Source organism: Anopheles coluzzii, chromosome 2, assembly GCF_943734685.1.
Source record: "Anopheles coluzzii chromosome 2, AcolN3, whole genome shotgun sequence".
Lineage (NCBI taxonomy): Eukaryota > Metazoa > Arthropoda > Insecta > Diptera > Culicidae > Anopheles > Anopheles coluzzii.
Window position 1 is genome coordinate 90,954,546 of NC_064670.1, and position 16,484 is coordinate 90,971,029.

Genomic DNA, 16,484 nt, shown 5'->3' on the forward strand with positions numbered 1-16,484 from the left:
GGTTTGTTTGTAGTCTTTTTTATTTGCACACGAAATATTTAGCATGTTTACATAATGTTTTGTACACTTGTTCGGATACGTTCCACAATTCATTGATTTGGGGGGGAAAACGCGAAATTAAAATGAAAACCCATTCAAAATAACTAAAAAAAAATACCAAAACCAATAAATTTACAATTGATATGAAAAAATTAACAAGAATGAAATATATTAAACAAGATTATTTGTATAATTAAACTGTTTCATTACATAAAGAAAAAACAATGAGAAAAATAAATCATGAACGAAGTAAAGCGAGTTAAAAAAGAGTGATCTCACTATTTTGAATAATATTTTCAACTGTATTTACGCTGAAATGAAATACTATACTCAATGAATTTTTTTATGCTATGTTTTGGAAAGCCTTCAATATATTGTATGTATGGTACAATTGATTTAAAACAATATTGTTAAGCAATGTAAAATTGGTATGAAGGAGTGAACTTACTGAGAAATAAAATAAGGAATAGAGGAAGTATGAACAATCAGAATACTGCGTATTAAAATATTTGTTCATGTATCTTCTTTGTACAGCATCAACTGTATCAAATTCCGTGTACATCACGATGCAAAGTAAATCACGCAGCTCATATATTAATAAATGCCACAATTGTTACAGTATTACGATAACAACAAACCAGCAAACATGTTTATTCCTAACACAATAATACATTTATTTTCAAACTTTTCTTTTTACAATTACTTACACGTTAAAGGTTTATTTACAATAATCCAGATGAAACGCATGTATCGCACATTGAATGAGCTAGAGGAATCTAATGTAAAACTACATCGAAAAAATGATTCGTTAGAAAATGTCCGGCACGTCCCGTAACCAACTGAAATTGTGTGAAAAACTTTCAAATTGTTCCAATTATTTCACAAAGGAGTTTTGTTACAATGTACAGGGCAGGAAATGGAAATGTGTTTGGTTTTTGAATTTCCAATGCATAAATGATGCGACATAAAGGAGGGAGTTTTTGGGAGTGTGTGACGTACTAAAGGAATCGTCCATTGTTCCAATGGACTGCACTTGTCGGTGTGTTGGTGTACGGGATGTGAAAAGGTGGAGTGTACAAAGGACATCGGGCTTGATTGTAATATGAAAAGACTTGTCGAAGCGAAGACGCCATGGCACTACCGTACTCACACGTCCGCCTTGTCCGCGGCTGGTGGCATCGGCATTCCCTCCTCCTTGGCGGCGGGCACGGACAGTGTGTTGAGCGTTGCCTTGGGTGAATCGGGCACGGTGCCTTCCTCCTCCGTCCCAGCGCCGGCCAGTATCCGCTCGATCTCGGGCTCTGGTGAAGTAGTTTGCAAACTGTCAATCGAGTGGTTCGGGGACTTGGGCGCATTACCTTCGAGGTTAAGGATCTCGATCGTACCGTCCTCGTTGGAGGTGATGCGCGTCGTCATCTCGCTGTGTGCGATGCCCGTCTCGGCGTCCCGCATCAGCTCCTCCGTTTCCTTCATCAGATCGTCCGCCATCCGGTCCGTGTCGTCGCCGAAGCTTTGCGCCTTGGTGAGCAGGTCGTTCTTCGCGTTTTCCATCTTTTCCGTCTCCTCGACGCTGTTCTGCTTCGAGCCCTTCAGCCGTATGATCTGGTAGTCCGGGTTGTCCCCGCCGTCGTGCCCGTTCGTAGCCGGCTCGTGGCCGTCGTCCTCGTTGACGTGATCGGATTTGTTGTCCTTTTTGCCACCCAGCACGTTTTCCAGCTCGTGCGTAACGTTTTGGACGGCTCCCTTCACATGCTCACCGACGTCTGGAACGACAAAAGCGACAAAGAAGGGTGTACCGATTAGAGGCAAAAGGGTTTAGTGAGAAGTTGCCATTGCCATTTGTTTTACCACTAGCAACACGGGGACGGTGGATGGTTTGAATGTTGCGTTTGAAAATAGAAATTAAGTTCCAATACACGGCACAAACCGCATCAAAAACGCTTGGCGTACATGCACAATCACACGCTCGGTACACATATGCCGTCAAATGCCACCCCAGATCCGGAAGCCATAAATAAGTAACCTGTCTGTGTTTGCGGTCGTCAGCTGGCCGGGCGTGCGAGGTGAGAGCGCAACACATGGCTATAGTGAAAGGCATATGCATAAATCTAGCCTACATTCTGCAGGGTGAAACTGAGGAGAAAGTATCAATTTAGCATGGCAAAAATTAAAGCCACCCAATGCAGTGTAAGCCTTTGGTAGAGTTTTCCAAACCAGGTTTTCAAAGGACAAAGACGTGTATTACATTAATTAACATTCAAACAGGCTGTAAAAAGAGCGGCATGTTTTTTGTACTGAGCCGTTGCGAGAAAGAAAAGTAAACGAGAAAGCTTTTATGGTGGGCTTTCGGTTGCAACGTTCACGTGCTCTATGCGTTTTTTCCATCCTTAACGAACTGTGTGGCGGCTGCAGGCCGGTCTTTGAGGTTTCCACTCAAGCCACAGCGGTATGCCGGTTTTTCTGGTCTGGTAGACGATGAACTATTTGTGGGTAGCAGCAGAATGAAAGCAGTTTGCATTACGGTGGTTTGCGAGGCTAACGAGTGTAAAAAAACTCTTGCTTTTGTGATAGTTTTCCGCTGCTCCTGAACATTGTAAGCGAAATGAAATGATTGCACAGGTGAAAAGAGGCCAAAATTGTAATTTTAATGAAATTCTTTCATTTAGCGATGGTTTATTAATTCTGGTTTTTTTGGAAGATTGTATCATTCATAAAAAATCATGAAGTAAAACATTTCAAAGAACATCATTATACATTTTTCCTTAGTACATGGTAAATGGTAATGTAAAAAATTCTTAAAATATTAGGCATTGCTGATATACACTGCTACTATTCGTAAACTTTACGTTGGACTAAATTTCACATCGATTAAATGTAACTACTACCGGTCTCTTTACGCCCTGAAATAAGAGAACGAGTTTCAAGCAATATGTCTGTTTCGTCATAAAATTGTCCGCTCTTTGTAGGCATGGTCTTGAATTTCTTTCATTCGGCCAAGTATCCCTCATTAAAAACCTTGTTGGTCTTTGATAATGTTAACGAGGTTGCTTCAAGATACAGAGGTCTGTTGCGGTAAGCGAAAGGTAAACGTCACAACTTTTACACAGACAGATAACAATGTTTCGTACTTAACCTCGTTATGGTCATGGAGACATTAGGAGATAGGTTGGCTGTATCCATGACCAGTTAAATTTGTTGTTTAAAATATTTTTTTACAACAGACATAAACCGATTTATAAAGAATACAAATTGATTGACTGAAACTGAACCAGTCAGCCATGGCAAATAGATAGGCGCATGAAGTTATCAAGCTGCTTTTTAAAATATAACATCTTAAGGTTCAACTGGTGATCGTATCACTAACACTCATGTGATGTATTGTTTTTGAAATCGTATATCATATTTCAATGATATTCTTTTCACTTATTATTAAAACTGGAATCTTCAACAATCGAAATTATACATTTTATTTAGTGTTTTAGTATTCTACAGGGGATTTATTGGTTGGTTCCCATAAATTTTTGGTTGGTTCCGATATTTTTTTGGTGCGTTCTTACGATTTTTTTGTCGATTCCTAGGAATTTTTGGTGCCATTGTATTGATTTCCAATAGGACGATACCATTAAATTATGCGAACGAACCAAAAATCTATGGGAAACGATGAATAAATCGTGAGACGAGCCCAAAACATTATGGGAACTGACCGATAAATCGTGAGAAACCCTGTAATGACACACAGAGACTATGCAAGCATAATTGTAGTTGAGGGAATTGTGAAAAAATCTCTCATTTTGTGGGTTTTGCTGAGGATAGTTTGACAATCCACACTCACATTCAACGTTCAAAGCTGTAATTCATGCTGAATTTTTAAATTTCGATTTCTAAATGATTCAATAACCTTAACTTAACTGGGTAATTGGATTAATAATTGTGCCTGATTGATTCTTTGATAGTGTCATAGCGTTGATGGCAAGTACGACGTATTTGTTGATCGATTAAAGTCACTGTCAAGCTGGGCCCTAAATTTCAGCCATTTCATTCCATTTTCATGTCAAACTCAACCACCACGATCGCTCCATTTCAGTAATACTCAAGTGCGTTGAACTGCCTTGACCTGTGTCAAGGATTATTCATCAACATTTCACCGAAAGGTCATCATCGGAGGGTAGTTGAACGAACGCCGCGTTGTAGCTAAATCATGCATAAGCAACACGCGTCCCAGGTGTACTTTCAGCCGAGCGATTGAGTAATTGTTTATTGCTTTCGGCTGCCAGTGCGTAGACGGGTATAGATAACCGATTTCCGTTTCCGAAGCACGATTCCCAATAGACTGGTCTGGTGTTTCGGTTCCGTCTGTTGGATGCTTGTTAATGGGTTTATTGTAGTGGTGAAATAAAGTTGCGTGGACATTGAAAAACAGTAGACCCTCATTAGCTCGCAAAAGCAGCAGCTGCTATCAACTGGTTTCCAGGTTCATCCAAGGCAGAAAAGAGTATTTAAGAGCCAAAGATGTCTACTTCTTACTATCTCTCCATCGCAATCTATGCGGAACCGTACACGTCAGGGTTTGGGATTTTATTGTGTGTGTGTGAGAGTGAGGGATAAAGAGAGAGGGAGATAGAGAGATAGAGAGAGAGTGAAAATGAGAAAGAGAGCTAGAGGGAAAATGAGAGTTTTATTATCTGTTTCGAACTTTATCCATTTGTGCTGTTCAGGACGATCATCAGCAAGGTGTTGAAAGTAACGTCTTGCATATTTCAAACACTTAACGTTCGCAGTTGGAAAGGCGGACAGAAATTCAATTACCGATGGACCGCTGGTGGGACAGTCCTGTGTGATAATGCTATTATGCGTTGCTTTTGTTTTCTTTTATTTATCCCCCAGGCTCTATACCCTTTCTCAGTTGCCCTTTGCTGCTGCCCATGGAGCTGTGGTCCACTTGTTGGCTTGCGATGGTTCATTGTTTATTTATTGTTCAAGAGCTGGGTGGGAGTTTAGTATTATCTGGGCAGCTCCTAGGGACCGAGCGATCGTGTAAAGGGGATAATAAAGGGTTCTTGTAGATAAAACAATTTGTATCGTATGTGTCGTAAGACAATGTGAGACACCATTTAGGTGCGGAATGAAGATTCCTGGATCGAAGGGTAATTATAAAATTAAGATTCTTGGGACTAATTTTAAAATAATGCATGAAGGTTATTTAAAAAAAGGATCGGAGTATAAAAGCAAAAATAAAACGATAAAAATGCTTCATTTTAACAGAAAGGTTACAATTCCATCCTAAATTCTTTACGCAATGTCTACCCAAATGACATTTAGCTTTCGAAAGCGAACACGAACGAAACATGATTCGAAGCGAAAGGAAGGACCGCAGCAACGACCCTGCCCTTGAACTTTTGACTAGGGTTACTTGAGCCGAACCGAACGGTCTTATCGCATGAGAGCCAACCAGCACAAGAAACGAAAAGAAAACAAACTACACCCGACAGGTGAAAATCGAAGCAAAGCTAATAAAACAAAAAGGCGTATTAAAGGCGTATATATTAAGTGGGAACGAGTGAACAATTTACACGGGGGTACGCCCAGACAGTTCGGAAAGAATAGATTCATCAAGAAGGAGCAAAAAAGAGAACGAAAGAGAATGAAATACACAATGGCAAATCGATGGTTTTTCCTTTTCTAGTTGCAAAAAGTCACCGGAAAGAGAGACAAGCTGGCAGTCGAGCCGCAAACACAGGGCAGGAAACCAAAACCAAATAAAAAAAAAAACAGAAAAGAAAGAGAGAAAAAAAACAAAACTATTCAAACCAAAGAAAGGAATTCGAACAATTCACAAATAAAGGAGGAAAAGAATGATAAAATAGCCCCAAATACCAAACGGAAACAGCAACCAATATTCGGAAGAAGCTCATTAATTATTCATGATTTTCTTGTCTTTGTTAAGGTTTTAAGGAAAGGCATGAAATGTGAACCGACATGTGTGTGTGTGTGTTGTGTGTATGCTTGTGATGTTTGATACCTTTCGTCCTGCAGTTGCCTTCGTATGTGCCTTATACATTTTAGGGGGTAAGTTTATTTAAAGCATACGAAACCAAACAGTATTGCTGAGCCACTTCAAACCCGGGGGACGGTAAATGTCACGGGTGAGCTTTATTGTGTTGCTGTTTTTTGTTTGTTTTCCTACGGCAAAGGAAGTAAACCAGCAGCTTCGTAGAAAAGCAATCCTGGGTACAGCGCACATTAATGGAGGAGATGTTTTGTAGTCGAATAAGATGGCCGAACCATTAGCTAGTGGCGGTAGTCGGATAGAAATTTCGTCATTGTTAAGAAGGGCATTGAATTATGGGCAACGCGCAGGATAAGCTGAGTGGTGCTATTAATACATTTCGAGTGATTATAGAAGGCGTTCTCTCAGATTGTTCCAATTGGAAAAGGTTCATCCGTGGGGGACAGAGCTTAACTCCTGCCTGTAGCCTGTAGCAAGTGAAAGTATTTTTAACGGTGATATTTTATATGAAATGATCTAAAAAATGCACATATTTGGCACTGATCTTCCTGACTGGCAATGAAGGCTGACCTATATTCATAAAAAAAATATGTTTCATTGTTCAAGATAAACAGAAAAAAAAACTTATTAGCATGTTTAAAAAAATGGTTTTTATAAAAATGATGTATGTATGTATGATTGAGATCATGCTAAAATTATTTTTTTTAAATATTTGAACCTAATTATGTTAGAAGGATGAAACCCATTTAAATGTTCAAATAAAAAAAAGATATCTTCCAAAATTATTAAATTGTGTTTCAAGCGTGTTTATGCAAGTCCTTGAAAGTGGTGCTTTGGTAATCTATCAAAAATATCCATTAAATAAATTACTAACAAATTATATCCCCTCTGTAATAGAATAGACTCTCAGACTTCTTTCAGCGAAAAGTTTCTGCCCGTAACTGATATCGTTCTAAATATAGCACACCTCTCGCCTAGAAATCATGATATGGTGACAACTTTTGATACTTTTGTGTGAGGTCTGAGTGTGTTGGCAAAAAAAGGAAAAAAGACAAACTAAAACCACCACCAACATGAAACGTGCGACTGTGAAATGTTGCTCCGTGTACCGTTAACCGATAGCCGCGTCGTGGAGCGTGTACAAATCAAGCCATGAATAAAATTAAGATATGCATCAATGCTTAGATTGATGGTTAGCTTTCGGCGCTATCCAAAAGTGGAATGTAAGCAACACCGAACGCTTGTGCGCCGGCATGTTGGTGGAAAGATAGGAAAACAGGTGAAGATGGTGCACGAAAGCACTCGAACACTTCTTCCACTTTCCACAATATTCGAACAGCACGCTAGAAAACGCTTCAGCAGCAGCAGGTACAGATTCGTTTATTTTTGGCAGTATTTTAACCGTTAAAAATCGTTGACCTTTTACGCGAAACTTCGATTTGCTACAGTGATGGATGTTTTACCTTCCGCTGAAGAAGTGTTATGGTCATATAGTGATTTTTGAAATGCTTCATTTTTATTGTGTTGTTGATTCGGTCCAGAACCGAATATAAGCTCGGACATGCAAAAACCCACCCATCCCGCCGGGGCCAATCAGCGCTACTCTCCAATCAATCCATTTAGTGGAGAAATTGTAGTCAATTTACTCACAGGGGTTTTCCTTTTGTAAAATCACTCTACTATCGATCGACAGGATGGAAACGCCTGGTGCTTGTTGATGGATGGCACCGTGGTGTAACGTACGCGTGTCTGATAGCGTAATAGAGTTTATTGCCCATAATGAGGCACCCATTTGTGCTGGTGGAATAGAATTTGCGTTTGTAGCGAGCCACGCTTCCCGCTTAGGGTGGGATGTTAAATTGAGTGACTGAGCTAACAATGGATGCGGTAGCCATCCATGCATGGGAAGAGGAAGGCTGTTGATCAATGGGCCAGAATATAAATAGCCGTGTCAGTCAACACACTGTCGGATTGTTTGAAAAAGTAAAACGATGGCATGCATGTGTGCCCGGCGCTGGGATGGCATCGGAAAGGATGTATTGTTTGAACAAACTGACGGCCTAAAACAACAATGGAGAGTCGAAGCAAACTTTTCTAGTAAAACAATTGTTATCATGTGTTTTAGTTGCTTTGACCAAGATTGAAAAATACTACGTTATTGTACAATATTATGTAGCACAGTGATTTTCCTTTTCTTTTGTCAATCATAGCTTAAGCAATAAAATAGCTGTCAAATAAGTAACAATATATCAAATTATTACATATGTCATTAACCGTGAATGAACAATCAAACCGTGTTGCTGTACTAACAATCATTATACATAGGAACATATAAGGTTAATTATTAGTTAATTACCTTATACAAAAATATTATTATTTTATTTTTCAGAAAGAAATTAAAAACTTGATTTTGTTTTTCAGGAGGAACGGTCCGAAAAGATCGTATTGCTAACTAAAAACTTGATAATATAAAAAAAATTATAATGTGTAAAGTTTTGTAAAATAGTAATTTGTCTTGGTTCTTAGTTTCGAAATAAAAATAAATATTGTAAAATGATTATAAATTATTTAATTAGAAACACTTTAATGTCAATAAAACATGCTCAAAGTTAGTTTATATAGGAACTAAATGTTTGACGGCACCTTTCCGTATTATTTTCCCATTTTACCTTAGATACAACTAGGAAAAACATCCTGATGGAGACACCTGGTACCTTTGATTTATCGTATCGTACTATTCATTTTTGTATTCGCTTGTTTAGTTTAGCTTCGAATTCACCTCACTTCTATATGTAGATACTTGTCTGATTATCATATAACGAAGATATTATGCTTGCGTTACAAATATAAAAACATAAACTAAATATTAGTAGTGCAGTAGTTGCGAATGATATTCAGAGATCAATGTGAAGTATTCAATGAAATGCGCGCTCTAAAATCAACTTTAGTAAATATTGATGCTTTACAATTTATTAATTGTCTGACCACCATTAGTTGACTCATTTTGGAGTCATTGAATCTCAATTTCAAAATAGCTCATAAATGCAATAAATGACTGCAACAGAAACTCTAATAGAGTTTAAGCCTTACGCAATTCTGAACAATTCATGCCATTTGAATGCAGACTTGGCATTCAATGTTGCTTCACATAATATGAAGCCATTCCAATGGGATGACATGTCGGCAAGCCTCATGACGTTAAGGGAAGCGAAAATGAGTTATCATTCATTTGCTTCGCCTGTGGCTCGTCTGTGATGGTTTGTGGGCTATTTACCAACCAACCTTCTAATCCATTTTAGAGTTCAGACGATCTAAACAGCATATCAACCCTTCACAAGTGCATAGCTAAATTGTGTGCTGTATGGACAGCTTAGGCGTTTCAGCTTATATTAGTTCAGTCATCTTAGTTGTCAAAATGTTGAAATTTAAATGTATCAAGGATAAATTAATTCATAATATTCTATTTTTTCAATGCACTCGCATAGATAAATTATTCTAAGATATTAATACCTTAATAATGGATAACAATAGATAACCTGGTAAATCACCCTCCCTACCTCCCCATCCCCACAACAAAAAAACTATTCACCATAGCAGCTTATCTAGAACTTGTGAATTTATAACGAACAAGAGATTTGCACATTTCACCCAGAAAGCTGTTGTGTTTCAAAAAAGCCACCATCCACCTTTCACCATTCGTGTGCAGTAATTAAGCTTGCTTACCATTGATCGCCGCTTCGCCGGCATGCAGCACGTCGGACGCGGTTTTGGTGGCCGCTTCTTTGGCTGTCTCGATGACGCCACCGGGACCGCCACCGTTGATTAACGGAGAACTGCTTGCACAACCCATCGTTCTTTACGAAATGTTTTGGCTTCCTTCGCTAACCTCTTTCTCCTGCTATCGCTCACAGTATATGCAGACACACTCACAAGCACACAAGCACACAGCACGAACACTTCTACGCCGGAAAATGGGACGTTTGGGAACACTGCATAAATTGCACTGCACTTTAGCTAGTGCGAAAGTTGGCCCCTTTTAGCCGTGGCTAACGTAAGGAACGTTTGTGAAATCCGTTGACTTAACTAATTGTCTTCAATTACTGACCCCAATGGTAGCCTTCGTAAAGGGAAATTGCACCAGTAGATTGATTTTGGCAGCTGCATCCAAACCGTTTGGTTTGGACAGTGTTTTTGTTGCTTTTGGTAATAAATTCAATCAAGCTTCATCGCCCGGCCCTGCCAAAGTTTCCCGAGTGGGTTTGTTTAATTGATACCACTGCACAAATGCCACTAAACTAAAGGCACAACACCACTAAGTAACCGTGGAGAAACTCGCCGTGAATTGTGGGTGTTTGTTTTGCAAGCAGTTTGAGCTTTCTTTCCCCTTCTCGTGGAAACCTTGAAAGGTTACGGATCGCAGGATTCGGTAATGCCGGAGCTCAAATTTTCCGTGGATGCTCCTTTCTACTCAAGTGCGGGCGCACACGTGGCAGAAAGTTTTCGCCTTCCCGGCTGTGGCGGGTGTTCTGTGGAAGACACAAGAATAGATACGGTTTCAGTTGAAACTGGAAGTTTCTGATGTGAATGTGTGAGACAGTGAATTTGGATTGGTTTTGGGGGAAGGGGAAGCAAAAACAAACGGACCAAAACATTAATCAACCCACGGTGTAGTTTCTGTCGGTGCGCGGTAGCCCAAGTGGCGACGACAAAGTTTGTGGGAATTGGTTGATTGATCGGAATCGAGTATTAGTTAGTGCTGCTTTTGCTTGTTGGCTTTGTTTCTATGAAGCTCGATAAAAAGTAAGTAAGAATTGTAAATAGTTACCATGTTGTCTACATTACATGTTTTTGTTACTGTATGTTCTCTTTTATCTTTTTTATTTGTTGATCTCTTCTAAACAATGTTTTGTTTTTGAGTCTACAATATGCGTTAGATCAATTCAACTGAAAATCATTCATTTGTTTAGGCTTCTCACTGTTTAAAATAAGAAAAAAACATATACTTTTTTTAGAGTAGAAATTATAATATATGCTCATTACAAATCTTGAAAATCTTGAGAAAAAATCGTTAGAAACAACCCAGAAGCTCGTTTGTTGTCTAAAAGGAAACCTTTTCGGTAAACAAATTTTATGCTTCTCCTCTTAAAATACGATGTATTGTGTATTTTATTGTATTGTACAATTTATTCACCATCAACATTTGAAGCAGGAAGCTGGAAAAAGGAAATGTTAAGTTTACAGAAATCAATTAGAATAATTAAACTACATTGTTATACTATTTTTTTACGAATCCTACACTTTACCACAGTGCTACGCAAATGGGCAAAACAATTCAATTAAACATGAAGCTATGAATAACGCACACCACAATTGCAATACCAAACCGCATATTGCGCTGTAAGTGGGCTCACAATTAAATCACAACACGCACAATAAATTATACCGACCGCACCACATAACGGCAATACCGCCAGGAGTACCGATGAAAGCGCTTTACAGCACCCGTTTTCGGAAGCTTTGTGCTGCCCGGCCACACTATCTTTACGGATTTGTAGTTTAGATAAATTATGGTAATAGTATCGGCTCGTGAATGAAACATTTAATCACAGCCACCACCCGGTTGTACTGTATAATTTTCGGACAATAAAACAACCGTCCGCATTTTTCCATTCAGACTCCAAAACAATGAACACACTCCCGTTTGATCCAGTATGCAAAATGGGGAAAACTTTGGACCCTATATTTGGGTCACTAAGGCAGCCGAGCGGGCACTATCACTGACCCAAAAAGTCGAACAATGTACGCCGAAAAGAGCTACAGCGGGACGATTTACAAAGCGAAAAAAATAAACTCGCGCATGAAAATTGTTTCTCGCCCTTATTAAACTACCGGGAGGGATTTAAGGCCCGGCACGGGGATGAAGGGATGGGATGTTTGAGCTGGTAGGTAATGTATGTAACCCAGATTTGAGGCTGCCATTACCTTTCAGTTTGACTTGGATCCAATTAGGACATGTAGACGAGTTTCCGATACAAGAGAACGACCGTTCGGTTCGAGTTTGTTTCAAACTGGTTCAATAAAGGATCACGATCAGATTATACACCAACACTGTAAGGCACTTAGGCACACGATTTTGAATTGAATTTACATTTGGTTTAACAACTAACTTCCATTCCTCCACAAGCTATTCCACTTGGTTTCAAAGTTAGTCGTTGTTGCAGGTCCACGTACTCTGCGTCACTTTCAGCACCGTCTCGCCTGACGGTCACAACAAAACTGACCAAAGTCCAGACCTCGTTCGAGTCTGGCAGGCCTTCCCTAACCCACAACACGCTGCTTGCTTGCGTGTTCGATTGAGTTTTTGTAATCCCCGTTTGGAAAAGTTTTTTTTTATTCTTCTCCCCCTTCAAACACCGGAATCCAGGCACTTCAAGCCCTTCGGGGTGGTCGTGTTGGGGTCTCTGAACAAAAAAGCGCGCTGGTCATCATGTTCTGGTGTGTGTGTGTGTGTGTTACCACGCGGGAATGGTATGATTGTGCAGGGAAAAAGAGTGAGTTTTTTGTTGCTGCCAAGGGGTCTTTTTGTGTGTGTGTGCTTGAGTCCTGTTGCAAGGCAGGTCTATTTTAAGCCACGTTGCGGGGGTCTCAAATGTGGAAAGGTTCCGTCTACCGTCTGGGTGAAACTTGTAGTGTTTGTGCGTTTGTGGGTGTATGTGTGTGTGTTGAAGGGTTGTTTCAATGTGAAGGTATGGCTGATCCCATGGTAGAGGTTGGTGTTGCAAGGCAATCATATAATTATATCGTACAACGTTTCGTTTCCCTTTCACTGTTGCTTTCCTTTCGGTGGATACTTCTAGAGTGTTCATCTAACCCTTGAATGAGGGAGGCTTTGTGCTGCATATGTAACAATTGTACATTACAATTTTTTTTAAATATGCTTTTCCTGTTTGTTTGCTAAATTTCATGACATGATTAACATTCTTATGACATGACATCAAGCAAGTAACAATAGATTTCAAATTTATATATTTTGCGAAGGCTCGATTTTATCTGCAAAATTATAACTTCAATGCCAACTAATGTTGATAAACTTAATACATTCTTCAATATAATGAAGAAATATATAATGTATGCTGATTTGTAAAACATCGTTTAAAGTTGTGTTTTACTTTTTGTAATTCTTTGCTTTGGTAAAAATTGAATATATATTCATATATGAATATATAACCCGTTCACGCTATATAACGAATGAACATTTGTTTACGCTTAATCAGACTGTAGCAATATAGGATAAACATTTATGACTAGGATTGGGTGCCATTTTTCATTCCAGGAATAATTTCAGCCTCCAAATGACAATGAGGTTGGAAGATTACACGATCTCCACATAATTTTGTAACGAGTTATAAAAAATATGAGTAAAGCTTTACAAAATTTTGAATATTTCAAAATTTTGCCTTTTTTGAAGAAACAAAAAAACAAAAATATATTTGTTTTGCTTTCACACTACATCAGTTTGCGTTTTGAACAATTTATGATCACTAAATAAATATTTGCAGTAAAATCATATTGATGTAAATGTTAGCTTCAATATGTAATAAAAATTAATTAATTTTATTGAAGGGCACTGTAGACGTAAGGCTACTGGTAAAAATATTCGAATTACTAGAAGAAGTAGGTACGCTTACTTGAGATTTTGTAATTCTTGTAATAATTTACCATGTAATCTCGAAATCTCAAACCAATCCCGAAGTATGATGTTGCGACATTATGTCACAAAGCTTCCAAAAAGTGTAATAACAACCTTAAGTCAATTAAAGACACGTGGAAAGAAAATTAGTATGCAGCACACTATACTCACGTAAATTATACTTTATTACCAATTTCGAGCTGTACGTACAAGGGTTACGCGCGGTCATGAAATCTGTTTTAGAGCGATCCTGATTTTTGGGTGGTATGGGGGAGTGCTAACCGTGCCGCCCCACAAGCTGTTGATGAATTTAGCAGAATCGCGAACGTATTTCGTAAGTATGGTTGGTGAAGTCCGCGACATGTTGATTCCTTGGAAGCGTTTTAACACTGGCCGCGACTATTCTCCAACGTCAACACACATATGCATGGCATGGCTTGGTATTGGCGTCTAGTTTTATGATAGACCTGTATGTTTGTATCCTATCGTATGAAGTGAGTGTATGTGTAACGCGGACCATGTATTCGAGTCATCGGTAAGTCCAAAAACAGGCTTGTTATTGGTATATATTTGAGAGCCAGAAGAAAAGAAGAAGGAGAATGAGAGGCTTGTACAGAGTTCAATATACACGAGCCAGATACATTATGTCCGAACGATGGTGTAGTTTCGACGTATGTGTGTTTGTGGTTAATAGCTTTAGCGTTGTCTTCACACACTTACAGGAAGTCTACACCGTTCCAAACGGTGGTGTACAGTACAGCACGCTGGCAGTGTGTAGCGTTGGCTTCTTTCTCCGCTTACCGGTGGTCTTACAAATGGACTTTAATTAAGCATTAAGCACGCGGGAAAAGGCTTCACCGTGGAGGTCGTAGGTGAAAGGCGAAACGGTTTCGCAAACCGAACGTGACGCAATTAATTGCTTTTTTCGGGCAGACTGGGCATAGAAAGGCACGAAGGGGCTCGAATATTTGGTTTCATTTATGCGAGTCATTTACGATTGCGTTGAACCAGGGAATTGATATATTTTGCTGTTTTATCAAGCTTTTAGCGTGACGCACAATACACATTTGTATAGGTAGATTACAATAGCCCGATTGAAAAGAAAACGAGTCTTTATTCTTACAGACGCTTTTAAAACGTCGCATCTACAAAAAGTTGGCAAAAGTTTGAGCCAAACTGGTAGCAGATGGCGGTACAGCAAATTTCAAGCTGTCGGGATTAAACTTTCTGTCGCGGTAAAAGAATGGATTTGCTTTGTCCGGTCGAATCTCGAAAATAATTTTCTCTTCTTTCTTTTTCTCACGGATCCTTGACCGTTGAAAAATTAACAAAATAATACAGTGCCAGTGTAAGGAGTGTAAAAATGAGCAAAATAATTGTGTCACCGTCTGGAGGGGTTCTAATAAATCACCAACATGCACCACTGGACACGGTTGACCACCGTCGTCGCGTTGGTTGTTCAAAAGTGGAAAATAATTGGCTGAACAATGGGCGGGAAGAAACAGAATGAAGGAAAAAAAGAAAAAGAAAACGTAAACAAAGCACGATTTACCCCGTTTATTTTCCCAACACCTTTGGTGGCGGAAAAAGGGTGCTGGGGTTGACCGCAATCACACTTACTGTTTGATTGAGTTTACATCGCCACGGTGCATGAAATGGAGTAAAATGATCATTATTAATCTTAGTTTATTTTCCTCCTCATTTTCTCCACCGCCCTTAGGGTTGGGTTTTAATAGTTTAGGGTGGATTTTAACATGCTTTATCCTTTTTTGTACAATAAACGACACACTTATTGTTGATATTTTAGAATTATGCCCCTTTTACGATAGCTTTTGTAGAGTTTATACACACTAAAAAGAGGGCAAGGTCACTATGTACGAAAGTAGCACTTACACCATCCAACCTGCAAATGCAACCTGTCTGTTGCTATGTCTTGTGCATTCCTCCTGTTCAATGACGATCGTCATCGTCATCGCCACCGCGAGGAATGCGAGTAACAATAGACAGGACATACCCGCAGCGTTTGTCTTGTTTCGGCCGAAGCGACATAAATTGATGTTAACAAATGTACGCTAGACATTTAACCTATTACGTCGTCGTCGTTGTTTTTGTTGTTGCCGTCGTCTTCTGGCATGCCCGGACGTGGCGTAATAGTTTTGGCCGCTATTTCAGTACAGTGGTGCACGATCGGTGCAAACTTTTGTTGTTGTTGTTGTTGCAAAATATCCACTCCACAACCAAAGGATGAAGAACCGCTTTTTATTGTTGCTTTTGTGTGTAGTGCCTCCTTTTGCTTACCTTGGCCGTGGAATGTTGCAGTCAAAATGGTTGTTTTTTTGCTTTGTTTGGGTGGCTACCATTTGCTTCGTGTATTTTTAATCATGGCACCCGTTAGCATACAGCCGTAAAGCGTATTTCTGGGCCCGATGAATACTGGGCGATATTTGAATGGTTATAGAAACCGGGGCGCATCCGCTCGAAACTTTGGAAATAGCAAAAGTTCAGGAATGTAAAATGATTTCGTTTGGCGGTGATCGTATTTTTTGAACGAGTACGCTTTCTGCTGAGCTTGAACGACAAAGTTTTCCGCTGTTGAAGTAGACTGCAAATACAACTAATGGGGGAACTTTATCACATAAATATGCAACGAAAACAAATAAAATAATTGTTACTGACCTTGTTATAGTTGCACTATCATGCATTCATAGAACAGATTCTGAGTAATTTTTTAAGTGAGAAAAATAGATA

General features: G+C 39.3%; 1 protein-coding gene across 3 annotated transcripts; it reads right to left on the minus strand.

Moving 5' to 3' along the window:
* Positions 1-663: 663 nt before the first annotated feature.
* Positions 664-12,344, minus strand: LOC120952196 (uncharacterized). Of its 3 annotated transcripts, none has more exons than XM_040371396.2 (4): positions 12,029-12,343; positions 9,770-10,572; positions 1,398-1,802; positions 664-1,340 (listed from the first exon to the last, which is right to left on the minus strand). In XM_040371396.2, the coding sequence occupies exons 2-4, from the start codon at positions 9,894-9,896 to the stop codon at positions 1,186-1,188; spliced, it is 687 nt and encodes a 228-aa protein (XP_040227330.2). In that variant the 5' UTR covers positions 9,897-10,572; positions 12,029-12,343; the 3' UTR covers positions 664-1,185. The 3 variants fall into 3 exon arrangements, with proteins under 3 accessions (XP_040227330.2, XP_040227329.2, XP_040227331.2); XM_040371397.2 differs by having other exon boundaries at positions 665-1,340; positions 1,425-1,802; XM_040371395.2 differs by having other exon boundaries at positions 664-1,802; positions 12,029-12,344.
* Positions 12,345-16,484: the final 4,140 nt, after the last annotated feature.

Bases quoted from the DNA above. Each gene is read 5' to 3' on its own strand.
- LOC120952196 (XM_040371395.2), bottom strand. From the start codon at position 9,896: ATGGGTTGTGCAAGCAGTTCTCCGTTAATCAACGGTGGCGGTCCCGGT. The intron at 1,803-9,769 runs GTAAGCAAGCTT...TTGTCGTTCCAG, and splicing joins CGGCGAAGCGGCGATCAATG to ACGTCGGTGAGCATGTGAAG.